The sequence below is a fragment of the Meriones unguiculatus genome, chromosome 16 (assembly GCF_030254825.1).
Source record: "Meriones unguiculatus strain TT.TT164.6M chromosome 16, Bangor_MerUng_6.1, whole genome shotgun sequence".
Lineage (NCBI taxonomy): Eukaryota > Metazoa > Chordata > Mammalia > Rodentia > Muridae > Meriones > Meriones unguiculatus.
Window position 1 is genome coordinate 2,969,708 of NC_083363.1, and position 17,184 is coordinate 2,986,891.

At 50.8% G+C, this 17,184-nt stretch overlaps 3 protein-coding genes across 5 annotated transcripts in view; 2 read left to right on the forward strand and 1 right to left on the reverse strand.

Moving 5' to 3' along the window:
• Positions 1-873, forward strand: part of LOC110543428 (RT1 class I histocompatibility antigen, AA alpha chain-like) — an 87,287-nt gene extending 86,414 nt beyond the window's left edge. The window contains exons 6-7 of one of the 3 annotated variants that reach the window (XM_060369107.1): positions 38-70; positions 449-838. In XM_060369107.1, coding sequence (XP_060225090.1) covers positions 38-70; positions 449-453 — 38 coding nt within the window. In that variant the 3' untranslated portion in view covers positions 454-838. Of the gene's footprint in view, positions 1-37; positions 71-448 lie in introns of all 3 variants that reach the window. The other 2 variants (XM_060369104.1, XM_060369108.1) reach the window with 2 other exon arrangements.
• The window catches only part of Rxrb (retinoid X receptor beta), a 150,255-nt gene that overhangs the window by 111,394 nt on the left and 21,677 nt on the right, over positions 1-17,184 (reverse strand). The gene's annotated exons all lie outside the window — the stretch shown is intronic.
• LOC110543171 (H-2 class I histocompatibility antigen, K-D alpha chain-like) lies at positions 11,199-15,480 on the forward strand. Its single transcript, XM_060369097.1, has 6 exons — positions 11,199-11,298; positions 11,489-11,758; positions 11,935-12,210; positions 13,980-14,255; positions 14,381-14,497; positions 15,058-15,480. Exons 1-6 carry the CDS (start codon positions 11,226-11,228, stop codon positions 15,060-15,062), a joined length of 1,017 nt encoding a protein of 338 aa, XP_060225080.1. The 5' UTR covers positions 11,199-11,225; the 3' UTR covers positions 15,063-15,480.

The window sequence follows — 17,184 nt, forward strand, 5'->3', positions numbered from 1 at the left end:
GGTCCTCCTTGGTCTGTCATGGCCTTTCTTCTCACAGGTGGAAAAGGAGGTGACTATGCTCCAGCTCCAGGTAAGTGTGGGGGCAGGATTGTCCCTGAGGCCCTTGGTATGAGGCTGGAGATGATGGGAATTCAGCCAGACCTAATAGCCCATTTAGCAAAATCTTGGTGCTGTATTTGTACCTTGTAATGAAATCTATCTATCTTCCTTCCTTCCTTCTTTCCTTTCTTTCTTTGCTTTCTTTCTCTCTTTCTTTTCCTTCTTTCTTTTGTCCCTAGAGCTCTGATGTGTCTCTCCTACATTGTAAAGGTGACACTCTGGGATCTGGTTTGCAGAGGGGCAAAGTGGACATGACTGAGAATTAGGGACTTCTGGACTCTCCTTTGAGTGAGGGGTAGTTTGTTGGATGTTGTCTTCATAGTGTCTGCTCATGACTCTCTTTCTCTAGCATGAAGACATCTGCCTGGAGGGAACTGTGACAGACAATGTGTTCAGGTCTCTCCTGTGACCGTCCAGAGTCCTCAGTTCTCTTTAAGCAACAATGTCTGATGTCCCCTGTGATCCTATGGGCTGAGCAGGAAGAACTGGACAGCCCAGCCCACCCCTCCACACCACCACCCTCTCCCTGCACTGCCCTGTGTTCCCTTCCACAGCCAACCTTCCTGGCCCAGACAGGCAGGAGGGGACATCTCCATCCTGTCAGCTCCATGCTGCCCTGAGCTGCAGCTCCTCCCTTCCCCACTGAAATAAGAATCTGAATATGAACTTGATTGTTCATGCCCTTGATCTGACTGGTTGATTGGCAGATAAATTAAAGAACTGAGAATACTTAGAGTTTTCTCCAGGAAATAAATGGCAGATGGAGAACCTTCAGGAATCTGTGTCATTGTGCTGTTGTACCTGGTGGGACAGGATGAGGCTGTGGGAGCTGAGTGTGAACAGGGCTGTGTCCAGGGAGAGCTCAGTCCATTGCCATCTGTGACCTAGTCTCTCCTCAGCTCTGTCACCTCCTGGCTCTGTTCCCTTCATCCCTGTGAACCACATGCTGAGATCTGTGATCACAGGACACAGGGATGGCCAGAGCCTTGTCCTGTCCCAGGATTATGGGCCCCAGGGCTGCAGTCCTGGTTGGGGTTCTTCACATTGTCTTCCATGTTTATTTATTGTGTTTTTAGTTTGTATGCAGGACTAGGCCTGTCCTTGTTCCTGTGAGTGGTGTCTGTCTCATTGTCCTTTGGGATGCCCAAGTGTGACAGCAGTAGGAGGTGTTTTTCCTGTTCTTGTCCCCACAGACAGCACAAGGCCCCCTTTCTCAGGAGACTGTGGGCTGAGGAAATGAACTTCAGTCTCCTGAGCTCCTGCCTCCTTCCAGGTGCCTCCCTGAAGGTTCTCTCCATCTTTCCCATCTCTCAGGATCTAACCCCAGATTGTAGGATCCACAGAGGGGAGGGATCCATAGAGCCTCAGCTCAGATCTGGTCCTGTTGGATCTGTATTCTTCCTCACGATATCTCTCCTTCCCTGGCTCTGGGAATCCTGGTGCTGTAGCGCTCATTTTAAAACTTACATTATTTGGGGTATTTAAGCCTCTCCCTCCTTTCCACCAAGCCCCAACCATAGGAAGGAGAGAGAAGGTTAATGAGGAGAGGGGTCTCCATGGAGCAGGATGGACCATGAGCACATGATCAAGAGAATTCCCCCTGAGGACAGACAGCCACAGCAGAAACAGCCCTGGCAGGACTAATTGGCCAGTCACATTGGGCACATGGCTGGGAAATAGCAAAGTGGCACAGACAGTTAATATCTGCCCAGCTCTGGTGCTTTAAAGCTTGTTAAATAAAATCTAAGAGGTCTCTGTCTCATTTATAGACAGAAGGGAAGAACCCCGTCCCCTTTGAGTTTATTTCTGCACAATGTGGAAATTCTGCTAAGAGAACTTTCACACACTGAAGCAAGCAGCTGAGGAGGACACTAGAGAATGGGAAGACCTGCCATGCTCACTCACAGACTGAGAGGATTAACATTAGGAATGGCGGGTCCACAGAAAACAATCTACAGATCTAAAGCAACGGATCAGAATTTCAGTGCTGTTTTTCAAGGATACAATGGAAAAAAAATTAAAATCCAAATGCAGCAGAAAGACCCTAGACAGTAGAGCAATCCTGAGCACTGGGGTTGTGCTGGAGCATGGGGGCGCACAGCTTTAATCCTAGCAGTGAGGAGACAGAGGCAGGTGGATCTCTGTGAGTTCGAGGTCAGTCTGGTCTACACAGTGAGTTCCAGGCCAGCCAGGACTACACAGTGAGACCCTGTCTCAGAACAGCAACAACAACCAAACAACAACAAGAGCATTGCTGGAAGGATCATCATATCTCATTTCAAGTCACTTCACAGGCATAGCCATACAACCAGCATGGCACCCACACACAAGGTTTATGTGTGTGAGTGTTCTGCCTGCGTGTGTTTGTGTGTACAACATGTGTGCTAGTGCTAGGAGATCCAAAGATGTCCTCAGAGCCTCTGGAGTTGTGGGTGGTTGTGAGCCACCACCTCTGAGCTGGGATTAGAACCTAGGTCCTCTGCAAGAGCTGAAAGCACTGTTCACCTCTGAACCAGAGGTTCTCAACTTGTGGGTCACACATTAGATGTCCTGGACATCAGATGTTTAAGTTAAAATTCATAACAGCAGCAAAATTAGTTATGAAATAGCAACAAAATAATTCGGGTCAACATGATATGAGAAACTATATTAACGGGTCGCAGCATTAGGAAGGCTGAGGACCACAGCTCAAACAGTCTTTCCACTCCCCAGACATCCAGTTTATGCAAAAGAGCCAAGGCTAGATATTGGAGGAAAGAAAACATCTTCAACAAATGGTGCTGATGTTACGCCATCTGATAATGAAGAATGAAACTCAGTTTTTATCTCTCACTCTGCACACAGACCAGCCCAAATGTGTCAACACTCCAGTGCAAGACCCCAAACTCAGCCTGGCTGAGTGGCTCACAACTATCAATGATGAGATCTGGTGCCCTCTTCTGGTGTGCAGACACACATGCAGGCAGAACATTGTCTACATAATAAATAAAAAACTGTTTAATTAAAAGAAACCATGAACGCGAGCCACCGTTCTTAACGACTGAGCAAAGCTAAAATGCCTAAGGAACAGCATGGACGACTTGCAGAGGATGGGCTCTCAGCACCGTTAAAAAGGGAGAATGGCTGGGTGAGTGTTCAGTTACACACAAGCACAGCTGGGTGAGTGTTCACTTACAAGCACAGCTGGGTGAGTGTTCAGTTCCACACGAGCACAGCTGGGTGAGTGTTCAGTTACACACAAGCACAGCTGGGTGAGTGTTCACTTACAAGCACAGCTGGGTGAGTGTTCAGTTCCACACAAGCACAGCTGGGTGAGTGTTCACATACACACAAGCACAGCTGGGTGAGTGTTCAGTTACACACAAGCACAGCTGGGTGAGTGTTCAGTTCCACACAAGCACAGCTGGGTGAGTGTTCACTTACACACAAGCACAGATGGGTGAGTGTTAACATACACACAAGCACAGCTGGGTGAGTGTTCAGTTACACACAAGCACAGCTGGGTGAGTGTTCACTTACACACAAGCACAGCTGAGTGAGTGTTCACATACACACAAGCACAGCTGGGTGAGTGTTCAGTACACACAAGCACAGCTGGGTGAGTGTTCAGTTCCACACAAGCACAGCTGGGTGAGTGTTCACTTACACACAAGCACAGCTGGGTGAGTGTTCACTTACACACAAGCACAGCTGGGTGAGTGTTGAGTTACACACAAGCACAGCTGGGTGAGTGTTCAGTTCCACACAAGCACAGCTGGGTGAGTGTTCAGTTACACACACTGAACCTTTGCACTAGGAGTCACACATAGCATTTTGTCACAGAGCATTAACACACATGATGTAAGTGCGCAGTGTGGAAGGACAGAGCCGCCAGCATCCACAAGCAGCTCCGTCAACTAGGCAACACGACATTGTAGCACGTCTCCAGTGTCCATCACGGAACACGGGGAGAAACTGAAATGAAAAAAGGAGCAGTGACTCCTCTTTTCCCTGTGTAAAATCACACAGGAAAACATCAACTGTCACACACTAATGGTCTTCAAAGTCCATCATTTGTACAAGAGGAGGACTAGGAACCAAACTGCTTACAGAGCTCCAAGCCCGAGTGAGAGCACAGGCCTCCCACGGCTCTCCTCTGGTCCTGGGGAGGAGCCGCTTCACAATCACGGCACTGAGCAGAGTTGAGAAGTCTTTGCCAGGTACGTGAGAAAACCGTGTAGACGGCTCAGTCACAGAGCAAGGCCTTTCTCATCGGGAGGTGTCTAGGCCAACGTCGCTCCAGTTCACAAGGAACCTCAGGAAATGTGTCTCTCCATGCACCTGGGACATGGGTGCGCAGGGGTGATGGTGAGAATTTCAGATGCTGTGACTCACCTTTGTAGAGCAGCTGAGTGCCCAACATCCCGCTGAAGCACCCCGTTATCCTGCCACAGCCTCATGAGCAGCCTGCTCCTCACTATCTGTATTTCCTGGAGATCTCTTACAATTTGCATAATCCTCCAAAACGGAGTCCATCTTCTGGGCAGGAAGATAAAAAGCTGCTCTTGTCTGGGGATCAAGTCCCTGTCATCCACAAGCCATGCTTTCAGCTCTCCAGGAATCTTTCCTTTTACTTCCCAGGAGTGTTTCTCCATTTCCAAGGGTAGGATCTGGCCAGGCTCTTCTCTTCCTAGGAGGCTGTGGTGTCACTGGTACTGCCACCATCTCCATTTCCAGGCCTTTTCTGCCTGTTCTTTTCTCTTTTGTTTCCACTTCAACATTTTTCTGTTGCAGACCAGAGTCTTCTTTCCTGGAGAAGCCCTCTCCTCTCTCTCTCTGCTCCTCATTGGCCTTTTGGAGTTCTCGCTGCTTCTGCAAACTGGTGTGCACCTGTTTGAGTAGTCTGCTTTCTGGAACCCACCCATCCCGACTAGAGGTCAGGAGGGGTGGTGTGCCGAAGGAGTTCTTCAGGAAGAGGAAAAGGGCTGCACTTTCCTCACATGTCTTCAAAGGTTTTTCAGAGCCACGGGGCATCACAGCACTTTTTTTATTCCAACCACTGTAATGGATAAAGGATTTCACTTGTTTGTCCTTTATGGCAACCTGTACACGCTTTGCTTTGTTAAGAAGAGGCCCGGGAAAGCACAGCACTCACTCACCCTCCTGGCATTTTGGCTTCAGGTCCTGCTTGGGGCCATTTATAAGCGTTGCCTCCTCTGGGGCATTTTCTTGACTGCTGATTTGTAGGTAGCAGAGGCAGCCCTGAGGGAGTGAGTTCCTGAGTGAAAGTGTATTTTGACTTGGGCATGGCTGGTTTAGGACGCCAAAGACAAGGACCCTTGGTACGTCGGCAAAGTCATTATCCATGTAGGCCTGGCTCAGGAAGGGTGGCAAAGCTTTCCTTGGGAGTCCAAGTGTGAGAGGTTATAAACTATGATCCATGTGTGCAAAGATTACCACCTGTGGCCTCCTGTTCCTGCCCGTTCCTGCCTGTTCCAGCCTGAGACTGCTCACCTATAGAGACCCTGTACCCAGACTAGCTAACCCTTCCCTCAATGTACCTTACAAACACATGGAGGTTCCCGGTGGAGGGGGATGAGGGCATCAGAGAAACCCACCCCAGCCCAGCTTCATTCATGTGTGCCTCTCTTTTCTTCCCTCCCTCACCACCCTAGCTGGGCTTCCAAGACCTGAGCTCATGGGTGCAGCACAGGCTGATGTAGGATGCTCAGCTCACTGTGGACGCGGCCATCCTTAGGCAGCTCTGCCTGGGGTGTGCAGGAAAAGGCTTGCTGAGGAAGCCAGTGGTGATCAGCCAGGGAGCATGTCTCACGGTCTCTGCTTCGGTTTCTGCCTCCAGCTTTGAGGATGGGCTGGGGCCTGTGAGCCACGTGAACCCTTTCCTCTCCAAGATGGTGGGGTTTTTGTTTTGTTTGTTTGTTTTGTTTTGTCATATGTTTGTCACAGCAAAAGAAAGCAAACCAGAATAGTGTCTAAGGTTAGTTGAGCGGGAGACTGTCTTCATTAGGGTTCCTCTTGCTACAGGAAAACACCAGGACAAAAGCTGGGGACGAAAGGGTTTACCTGATTACACTTCCACACTGCTGGTTGTGGAAGAAGTCAAGAAGGAACTCAAACAGGGCAGGAACCAGGAGGCAGGAGCTGAAGCAGAGGCCATGGAGGGTGCGGCTTACGGGCCTTCTTCCCATGGCTGCTCAGCCTGCTTTCTTACAGAGCCCAGGACCAGCAGCCCAGGGATGGACTCATCCCATCAATCACTAATTAAGAAAATGCCCTACAGCTGGATCTAATGGGGGCATTTCCTCAACTGAGATTCCCTCCTTTCAGACAGCTCTAGTTTCTTTGTGAAGTTGACACAGACTAGCCAGCACACACAGCAAGGGTCTAGCAGCACGGGGTGGAAGGATGGTTCAGTGGTTGAGAGCATTTGGCTTCTCTTGAGAGGACCCAGCATCCACGGTACACTAAGAACCACAACTCTGGTCCACGGGAATCTGCAGTCCACGGTTACAGCATGCCTGTGCTGCAGACAAAACACCCATATAGAGAGGAATACAGAAGTCGGGGGCTGGAGAGGTGGCTCAGTGGTTATGAGCACTGGCTGCTCTTCCAGAGGAGATAGGTTCAGTTCCCTGCACCCACATGACAGCTCACAACTGTCTGCAACTCCAGTTGCAGAGACCCCAACACCCTCACACAGACATACATGCAGGCAAAACACCAATGCACATGAATTTAGAAAAAAATGTATATATTTTGGTATCAGGCAGCAGGTTATGAGGCATCTGAGAGACCGCATGCATCCTGGAAACAAGAGCCAACAATGCTGATGGCTTTTACTCTGTTCATTTACACACTTTCATTATACACTCGAAGGCTGAACAGCTCTGCACCCTGACAGGTGCACAGAACCCCCTTCTGGCTGAAGCCTGGTCCAAATCTGGCGAAGGTTTACAAGGACAGCAGGCAGCTGCAGGCAGCAACTGCATAATCCACATTGCATCTGAGGTGCGGGTTCATTGAGGGATGCTTCAGCCCATGACACGGGGCAACCGTGCAAGCTCTGCTCTCCCGTGCAGTCCTGAGCTGGGCTGTGCTCCCGTGACCTGGGGAGCCTGCTCAGACCCCTGGTCACTTGCAAGAATCTGAGCCGTGTTATTGGCAGCAACTGAGCTGCAAGCAAGCTGCACGTGGCCTCCTAAAAATATTTCACTCTATTGATGTCTCTGTGCTCTGCTCTCAAAAGAATCTCTTCAGACTATGCTATAAACTGGGTGCCATGGTGAATGCCAGCACTCAGGAGGCAGAGGCAGGCGTCATCTCTGTGAGATCAATGCCAACCTGGTCTACAAGGGAGTCCAGGACAGCCAAGGCTACACAGAGAAACCCTGTATTGAAATACCAATAAACAAATAAATAAAGGCTATGCTGTAAACTATCTCAGGAGTTGTAAGTTCATTAGGTCTGATAAAATCAATAACATCTCTAACAAAAAAAAATGGCTTTAAATGTATAATTAAAGGCTTATAATTAAAATCTGTACACGGGTAATCACAATTTACTGCAACATATTATATGTGATTCAGCTCTGTGTGTATATGTGTTTGCGACTTGGATTCAGCCTTCATTTAAAAATATATACATAAAAGAATCCACTATGAAAACAGATGTTTTAAAATGTCAACCATGTGGCCCACCTCCATCTTGGCTGGTGACCTCATCAGGATGTAAGCAGCCACATGGCTGGCAGCCATCTTTACTAAGGTTAAAGGGTACATGCCGTGTGACCTCACGATCTTCGATGACCATGTGATATAAAGCAGCAATGGTAGAACTTCTTGGTCCTAATGAGCTCTGTTTCTCATTGTGGCTCTTTTTAGTCTAAGGAAGCAGCAACAACTCTCAAATATGTTGGATTGGTGTGAATTCTTCATGATGATGAAAATTTAAGGTTATATTTGCTACCATATACTGTATATGTGATTACCTCAGGTTTACAATTATTGTCTATGATGACAAAGTTCAAGGTTATAAAGCTCTACCTGGATTAGCAAAAGCTGATTTAAGAAGTATGTCTAACTTCTTATGTCTTGGCTAACTGTACAAGACCACGCTGATAAATGTAGATAAGGAACAAGGGATGTTTGATAAATACGACACATATTTTTTCTAAAATTTCATTTTATGAGCACCGCTGTTTTGTCTACATTCATGTCATGTGAGACTGTCAGATCCCCTGGAACTATGGTTACTGACAGTTGTGAGCTGCCATGTGAGTACTGGGAATTAAACCCGGGTCCTCTGGAAGAGCAGCCAGGGCTCTTAACTGCTGGGCCATCTTTCCAGCCCAGGTATATTTGATAAATAACATTTATAATTCTAAGGTCTACTCAGCTTCACAGTAATATGTAGGATTCTAGACAAGGTCAAAGTCTGACATTTCCAGGTGGCCTCTGAGCTCAGTCTATACCTTTCTCAGTGACTCCCTTTCTCTGTAGGGTGCCCTCCCTACCTGAACTCTAAAACCTCTAAGCAGGGTCACATAGCCCTCAGGGGAGATTACAGGCCCTTTCCTTTCCTGAGAAGAAACCAGCTCAGTAAGCACCTGGGGATTCCTGGAAATACCCACCCTGTGCTAAGGAGATCTAAGCTTTAAGCAAATGACCTTCAACTTACCTGGAGAGTTTTCCAGCTAAAGGATAACTAAGTCCTGTGTTCTCCTTCTTGCGATAGGACCATGCTACTCCATGTAAATGAGGTGCTGAACCAGTACATGTAAATCAAGTATCCCTAGCACCTCCAGCCCAGGGAATCAAACACATTCACCCTCCAAACCCCTCCCATTGCCCAAGGTTTATACATCCCTGATTTCACAGGAAATAAAGGTGCTTCGTGACACCATCAGCTTTCCATGATGGCTGCCTGAGATTTGTCATTAACTTTGGTGAAAAGAGGGCTTCCCTCCTCCCTGGAGATTTGCTGCTGAACTCCAGGCCAGCCACAGCTGCCTTGGTCATGCCTGCCTGACCCACTTGAGCTCAGTGTTGACCTCAGGTGAAACACCCACACCTGGACCTGCCTTCTGGGCCTCAGGGCCTGAGCTTCCCAGGCCCATGTTTCAGCTGTAAGCTGAGCAGATATGACCTCTCTCCCACATTCTTGCTATTAATACAGCTTAATACAGCGGGCTGTATTAGACAAAGGGCTGTGACACTTCAGTATCATCTGAAACCGACCATCTCCTTTAACAGAGCTGACCTTAACACGTGGTGGAAAACCCACTTCCTCCTCCCCCAGTGAGACCAGGAGCCCTGCCCAGCCTGCAGTCCTCTCCCTCTAGCACTCCAGTCTTTCCTGACAGAAACAGAACCTTGATCTCGGGGTCCCTTGTTCTTCACCTGAGAGCTGACAGCTGTGCCCCAGACAGGACAGTAATATTTGTCTAGCTTCTTTGGCTTTGCTCAGCTTGTTAAGCTTTAGTTATTTGGATAAATTGAGTCATACAAAAAGTATCATATTCTACAATGACACACTGTAAAAAAAATACCAGTTGTTTTGTTGTTGTTGTTGTTGTTGTTGTTGTTGTTGTTGTTTTTGGGACAGGGTTTCTCTGTGTAGCCTTGGCTGAAGTATTAAAGACCTGTCCCCTGTCCCTCGGGCTGCATGAACAGGGTTTACCTGAAAGAGGGAATGGAAATGGGGAGACAAGAGACTCGAAGAATAGAGACCAAGACAGGCTTCTGATCAGGGTCTCAGTCTACTGGACGTGCAAACAACACTTATACAGTAAAGGGTAACGAGCAGATTTTTCCGGTAACCACAGGTCTGCACCACCTGGCAAGGCATCCAAGAACTCATGCAAGGTCACACAAAGTCTGCTGTCTGGTCCCCAGGGTGGCGGGGAGCTTGCTATCTACTTCTCAGGCTCAGAACACCCCGATGCAGAGACCGCCAAGGACAGTCTCTGAGAAATGGAACTTTAGATAAGACCCACATCTGTCCAGGCCAGGAGGCAGAATTCCAGTTACCAGTCTCTTTCAAATTAATAAAGCAATAAGCTTTATTGAACCTCTTGTATACGTTCTCAAAGTGAAGCCTAAAACAACTAAAAACAAGCAAAGCCTGTTTAGTTTAAACACATTCACTAGATAACGGTCCTCAAAACCTTTCCAGTTCCGTTGACTATGGCATTTAAAATGTTTAATGGAAAAGGCTTAAGATGACAAAGACCCCAAGGTTCTAGCAGTGACCCCAAGGTCAACACAGCTGATGATGGTCATGGAAGAGCTCCACTTGGAACTTGCTGGGAATGTGGCACAGCAGGCCACTGGATGAAAAACTCCCCTTCCCCTTGCCCGTCGCCAGGACCCTGTCCAAACTGGACAAGCAGGACACTGGGGAGTTGACTGTCCTGTTTTGCTAAGACAGAGCAGGCTGGTCCCCCAAGTCCTAGCCCACAGGAAAGTCTGTTGGACTCTCTGAGCCTGGCAGAGAAGACTGACTCTGCCCTGGGCCCTCTGCTCCCAAGGACATCGAGATTACCACAGAGGAACCCGGGAGATTGTCCGGGTAGCTGCTGAGTTCCGTCATTTTCAGCAGGTTCCGGAGCTGCTTGGTCTGCAGGTGGACAGAGCCTGGTCACTGTGGGGTCTTGGTGGGGCTCGCAGGCCAGCGCCTCTACTTAAGGACAGCTTCTCTCTCTGTCCCCAACTGCTTGTTGTTGCCACTGTATGCCCGGAAGAGGCTTTTCTTCTGGAAGACTCCAGGGTCCGACTTCTGAAGAGAAGAGGCAGAGGAAGGGTGGAGGGGATGATGATGAGTTTGGCCTGTGTTTCTGTCCTGGTGTCCAGACAGCTTCTGGGGGAGAACGCGGAGACACCATGACACCCAGCGCTCTGTCCCGCACACAGGGTTCTGGGCTGGATAAGCCCAGGGTGTGGACTCCCCATGTGCCCAGGTTCACTTCTGCTCCTAACCTGTGTCAAGGTGTTCACCAGGACACTGATGACGCGCAGGCGCTCCTCTCCCCCATTGGATGTCGACATCCTGGGGAGCCAATCAGCGTCGCCGCGGGCAGCGGTTATAAAGTCCACGCAGCTCGCGGGGCTCAGGCGCGCGGGAACCAGATGGGGGCGATGGCGCCGCGCGCGCTGCTCCTGCTGCTGGCGGCCGCCCTGGCCCCGACCCAGACCCGCGCGGGTGAGTGCGGGGTCGGAGGGAAACGGGCTCTGCGGGGAGGGCGGGGCGGCCCCGGGGAAGCCGCGTGTCCGCGACCCCCGGACCCTCCGCCGTCCTCACGCGCGTCCCGAGCCCCGCGCTTCCCTCCCGGCCCGCGCACCCGCCCGGGGTCCCGGGAGGAGGTCGGGGTCTCACCGCGCGCCGCCCTCAGGCTCACACTCGCTGCGGTATTTCTCCACTGCCGTGTCCCGGCCCGGCCTCGGGGAGCCCCGGTACATGGAAGTCGGCTACGTGGACGACACGGAGTTCGTGCGCTTCGACAGCGACGCGGAGACGCCGAGGATGGAGCCGCGCGCGCCGTGGATGGAGCGGGAGGGGCCGGAGTACTGGGAGGAGGAGACACAGAGAGCCAAGAGCAACGAGCAGATTTACCGAGGGAACCTGAGGACCCTGCTCGGCTACTACAACCAGAGCGAGGGCGGTGAGTGACCCCGGGTCACACGTCACGACCCCTGCACGTCCGGAAACGAAAGTCCGAGGTTCAGGAGGAGACCGGCGACCCGGGACCGGTTTCCCTTTGAGTTTGGAGGAGTCCGCGGGTGGGAGATCACGTGGGGTCAGATGGACTGGTTGACGTGGGGGGGGGGGGTCCCGCAGGCCCTCACACCTTCCAAAGGATGCTCGGCTGTCACATGGGTTCGGACGGGCGCCTCCTCCACGGGGACCTTAAATTTGCCTATGATGGCAAAGATCACATCGCCCTGAACGAGGACTTGACGTCGTGGACAGCGATGGACACGGCGGCGCTGATCACCAAGCGCAAGCTGGAGGAGGCTGGTGAAGTAGAGAGACACAGAGCTTTCCTGGAAAGCGAGTGCGTGGAGTGGCTCCGCAGACACCTGGAGCTCGGGAAGGACACGCTGCTGCGCACAGGTGCAGGCCGCGGGCATCTCCTCCTCTCCCTCGGGCTGGGCTCAGTCCTGAGGAAGGAGAACCCTCTGCTGGGTCACGCCCCTGTCTCTGAGGGAACCGGGGTCCCTGGGTCTCCTGATCCCCCAGGAGTGGGGTGACTGCACTGACTCCAGGGCTCATCTTCTCCCTGACAGTTCCAAGTCTGTCTCCAGGGGAGGAGAGAGGGTCCCCACATGACAACAGAGACCCCTTCAGCCTGCAGCCCGCTGTCAGCCATGGCCTCTCCCAGGCCGGGGTCTCTGTCCACACCCACTGTCTGTGGGAACTGACTCCTGTCCTGCTGAGTGTGTCAGCCTTACACTTCAGGACCGGAAGTCTGCTTTACCTGGTGGGAGACATGGACTCCCCTACCCTAGGCCGGCTCCCCCAGTTTCTAGTTCTTTCCAAACAGTACATTCTCCCAGAGGCCTGTGTGTGAGGGGGAGGGGTTGAGTCCCTTCCACACCCCAATTCTATCTGTCCCTAGAATGCTCACAGGAGCATTTATAGGTTGACAAACGCTAAATAGATTTTCCTTCTTCTTTTCTTTTTTCTTTTCCTTTCCTCTCTTCCTTTTTGCTTTTTGTGTGTTTGTCTTTTGAAGGTATTTTGCTTTTAGTCAATTTTCCTCCTCACTTGGTGATACTTTTTCTCCATCCTTGTGTTATCATCAGTATCCACAGGTTTCAGGGAGACTGATAAACTGGATAATTAGGCAAGTTAACTCAGCTTTCCCTTAAAGGAGAAAGGTTCCTGAGAGCTGGGACTGTTTCCTGCCACAATTCACACTCCACCTCTCCCTGCTCCTCCTCTGCCCCAACAAGCTACAGTGCTCCCCTAGGGTATCAGGGATTGACCTTTCTCAGAGACAGCGTCTTCTGCAGTGGAGGACTGGAGTGACAGGGAAGGTCCCCTCACCCTGTGAGCCTTTGTGCTCCAGTGAGTGCTGCACTGGGGTCCACAGCACACTCGGGGATCCTGTATGACACACCTTGTATCTTGTCCCCAGAGGCAGGGGCTGGGAGCCATTTTCTCTAGCTGAGGGTCAGGTTGACCACATTTCTGCTACACACTTTGTGGTGGCTGCTCACAAGTGACAGTTAATGCTGGTCAGGAAGATAACCACGGGGCTGTGCCTCAATGGTGGCAGCACTAGTTGGTGGCACTCTTCCTGTAGCCCTGCCCCTAATTCCTTACTGTGATATGAAGTTAAACAGATATTGTGTTGATTATTTTCTGTACCTTCTTCCGTTCTTTTCCTACCTGTCTTATGCTCTAGAACTCCTCATCAGGAAAACCCTGTTGACCTGCTGGCTCATGTGGATTGTCCTTAGCTTCTGAGTCCCCCCAGGAAATGTGCAGTTCTGTGCTGAGGGGACAGCTCTGCCTGCAGGTCCCTAGTGTGATGACAGTCAAAGTGTTCAAGCAGACACATAGTTCAGTGTCATTGATTCAACTTTTTCTGTGTAGGTTTCACTTTTCCTTGTTAATTGTTAATTAATTAGCAAGGTTAATTATCAAATAAATGAATTTTTTAAAAAGATTTGTTTTATGTATGAGTACTATATCTGAATTTCAGTACAACTTCATGTCAGAAGGGGGCACCAGATCCCAGAGTAGATGATTGTGAGCCACAACGTTTTTTTGCTGGGAAGTGAACTCAGGACCTCTGGAAGAGCAGACAGAACTCTTAACCTCTGAGCCATCCCTCCAGCCCCTTAATTGTGAAAATTTTTACATCTTCTGCACAGATCCCCCAAAGGCACATGTGACCCATCAGCCCAGACCTCAAGGTGACATCACCCTGAGGTGCTGGGCCCTGGGCTTCTACCCTGCTGACATCAGCCTAATCTGGCAGAGGGATGGGGAGGACCTGACCCAGGACATGGAGCTTATTGAGACCAGGCCTTCAGGGGATGGAACCTTCCAGAAGTGGGCAGCTGTGGTGGTGCCTCCTGAGAAGGAGCAGGATTACACGTGCCATGTGCACCATGAGGGTCTGCCTGAGCCCCTCACCCTGAGATGGGGTAAGGAGGCTGTGGGTGCAGAGCTGGGGTCAGGAGAGCTGGAGCCTTGTGCAGACCCTGAGCAGGTCAGGGCTGAGAGCTGGGGTCATCACCCTCACCTTCCCTTCCTGTCCTTCTCTTCCCAGAGCCTCCTCAGCCCACTGTCACCATCATGGCAGTCATTGCTGTTCTGGTTGTCCTTGGAGCTGTGGTCATCATTGGAGCTGTGGTGGCTGTTGTGAGGAAGAGGAGGAGAAACACAGGTAGGAGAGGGCAGGCTCTGGGTTTTCTCTCAGCACTTTCAGAAGTGTGCTCTGCTCACTAATGGAAACACATCCACACCCTCATTGCTACTGTCTCTAACTGGGTCTGCTGTCAGTTCTGGAAACTTCCTAGGGCTGGGCTCTTCCCTGGTCTCTCAAGGCCTTTCTTCTCACGGGTGGAAAAGGAGGGACTATGCTCCAGCTCCAGGTAAGTGTGGGGTCAGGATTGTCTCTGAGGCCCTTCAGGTGAAGCTGGAGATGATGGGGAGCTCAGGCAGACCATAATAGCCCCTGCATTCAAATCTTCTGGAGACCTGGGCTGTACCTTGCAATGAAATACATACATACATACATATGCAATTTTTTTACCCTAGGGAGGGACAGCGCCCAGAGCTCTGTTGTGTCTCTCCTACATTGTAAAGGTGACACTCTGGGATCTGATTTGGGGAGGGGCAAAGTGGACATGACTGAGAATCAGGGACTCCTGGCATCTCCTTTGAGTAAGGGTAGTTTGTTGGATGTTGTCTTCATAGTTACTGTTCATGACTTGCTTTCTTTAGCATGAAGACAGCTGCCTGGAGGGAATTGTGACAGACAATGTGTTCAGGTCTCTCCTGCGACATCCAGAGCCCTCAGTTCTCTTTATAATGGCGTCTTAAGTTCCTTTTGATTCTGTGGGCTCAGTGTGAAGAACTGGACTCCAGCCCACCTCTGCACATCAAGACCCTCTCCCTGCACTGCCCTGTGTTCCCTTCCACAGCCAACCTTCCTGGTCCAGACACGCAGGAAGGGACATCTCCATCCTGTCAGCTCCATGCTGCCCTGAGCTGCAGCTGCTCACTTCCCCACTGAAAATAAGAATCTGAATGTGAATTTGATTGTTCATGTCCTTGATCTGACAGGTTGATTGGCAGGAAAAGAAAAGAATTGAGAATACTTAAGAGTTTTCTCCAGGAAATAAATGGCAGATGGAGAACCTTCCAGAGTCTGTGTTATTGTGCTGTTGTACCTGGTGGGACAGGATGAGGCTGTGGGAACTGAATGTGAACAGGGCTGTGTCCAGGTGGAGCTCAGTCCATTGTCATCTGTGACCTGGTCACTCCTCAGCTCTGTCACCTCCTGGCTCTGTTCCCTTAATCCCTATGAACCACATGCTGAGATCTGTGATCACAGGACACAGGGATGGCCAGAGCCTTGTCCTGTCCCTGCACTATGGGCCCCAGGGCTGTGGTCCTGGCTGGGGCTCTTCACATTGTCTTGCATGTTTATTTCTTGTGTGTTTAGTTTGTATGGAGGACTAGGCCTGTCCTTGTTCCTATGAGTGGTGCCTGTCTGCTCTCCTTTGGGGTCCCCTCCTGACAGCAGTAGGATGTGGTTTTCTGTCCTTTCCCCCTCAGCCCAACCATGACAGACACAAGGAGAGCACTGCCCCAGGAAGAAGACAAACCTCTGTGTCTGCAGAGGCTGTGGAGGAGGTGGCCAGAGAGGACATGTTTCTGTGGGAGCCAGGCCTGGAGAGGAGCTCCAGGGCTAGTAATGGCTGTGAGGGGCTGAGCTCAGAGGGCAGGAGTGCAGGTCAGGGAGGGGCAAGGCCAGGCCAGTCCGGGGTCAGAAGGGACAGAGACAGTGTTAGGGAGGCAGAGGGTGGGAGAGCAGGCTGGCCCCGGCTCTGGCTCCTGTGTTTGCTGTTGGGTGGGAACGGGCTGGATCTCACCCTGTTTCTGTGTTGGATGCTGGGGAATAGGACACTGCTCAGTTCCTGATCCTCTGAGACGTGAGGAGGGGTAGAGCTAGCCTGAAGCTCCGTGGCCTGGAGCTGTCTGCTGCCACATTTTCCATTTTCCTTGGGAGGCTGAGGCAGGAGGGTGACAAGTTCAAAGCCTGTCTGGGCTACAGGGTGCATCCAAGGCTAGCCCATGCAGTTCAGTGAGAACTCAAAGTAAAAATTAGAAAAAGGGGCTGGAGAGAGGTTAGGAGCACTTGCTGCTCTTACAGAGGACCCTCAGGCAGGCCTACAGCCACCCACACTTCCAGTGCTGAGGCATCCAGCGCCCTGTTCCCACCTCTGTCAGCACCGCGTATATGCAGGCTGGAAATACACACACACACGTAAAATAAAATTTAAATGAAAAACAGTACCAAATGTGATGGGCTATAGCCCCGTGGTAAAATGCTTATCTGGTGCACTCAAGGACAAAGGGTCACTCCACAGTGATCACTCCATACACACACTCAGTCACTCACACAAACACTTACACAACCCCACACACCACCACATTCTCCCTCTCTCTCACACACACACACTCACCACCACATTCTCCCTCTCTCTCTCTCTCACACACACTCACCACCACATTCTCCCTCTCTCTCTCTCTCTCTCACACACACACACACACCACCACATTCTCCCTCTCTCTCTCTCTCACACACACACACACACTCACCACCACATTCTCCCTCTCTCACACACACACACTCACCACATTCTCTCTCTCTCACACACACACACACTCACCACCACATTCTCCCTCTCTCTCTCTCTCACACACACACACACACTCACCACATTCTCTCTCTCACACACACACACACACTCACCACCACATTCTCTCTCCCTCTCTCCCTCACACACACACACACACACACACACACACCACCACCACCACCACCACATTCTCTCTCTCTCT

Coding starts and splice junctions, on each gene's coding strand:
- LOC110543171 (XM_060369097.1), top strand. CDS start 11,226: ATGGGGGCGATGGCGCCGCGCGCGCTGCTCCTGCTGCTGGCGGCCGCC. Junction 11,299..11,488: donor CCCGACCCAGACCCGCGCGG/GTGAGTGCGGGG, acceptor CGCCGCCCTCAG/GCTCACACTCGCTGCGGTAT. Junction 12,211..13,979: donor GGACACGCTGCTGCGCACAG/GTGCAGGCCGCG, acceptor TCTTCTGCACAG/ATCCCCCAAAGGCACATGTG.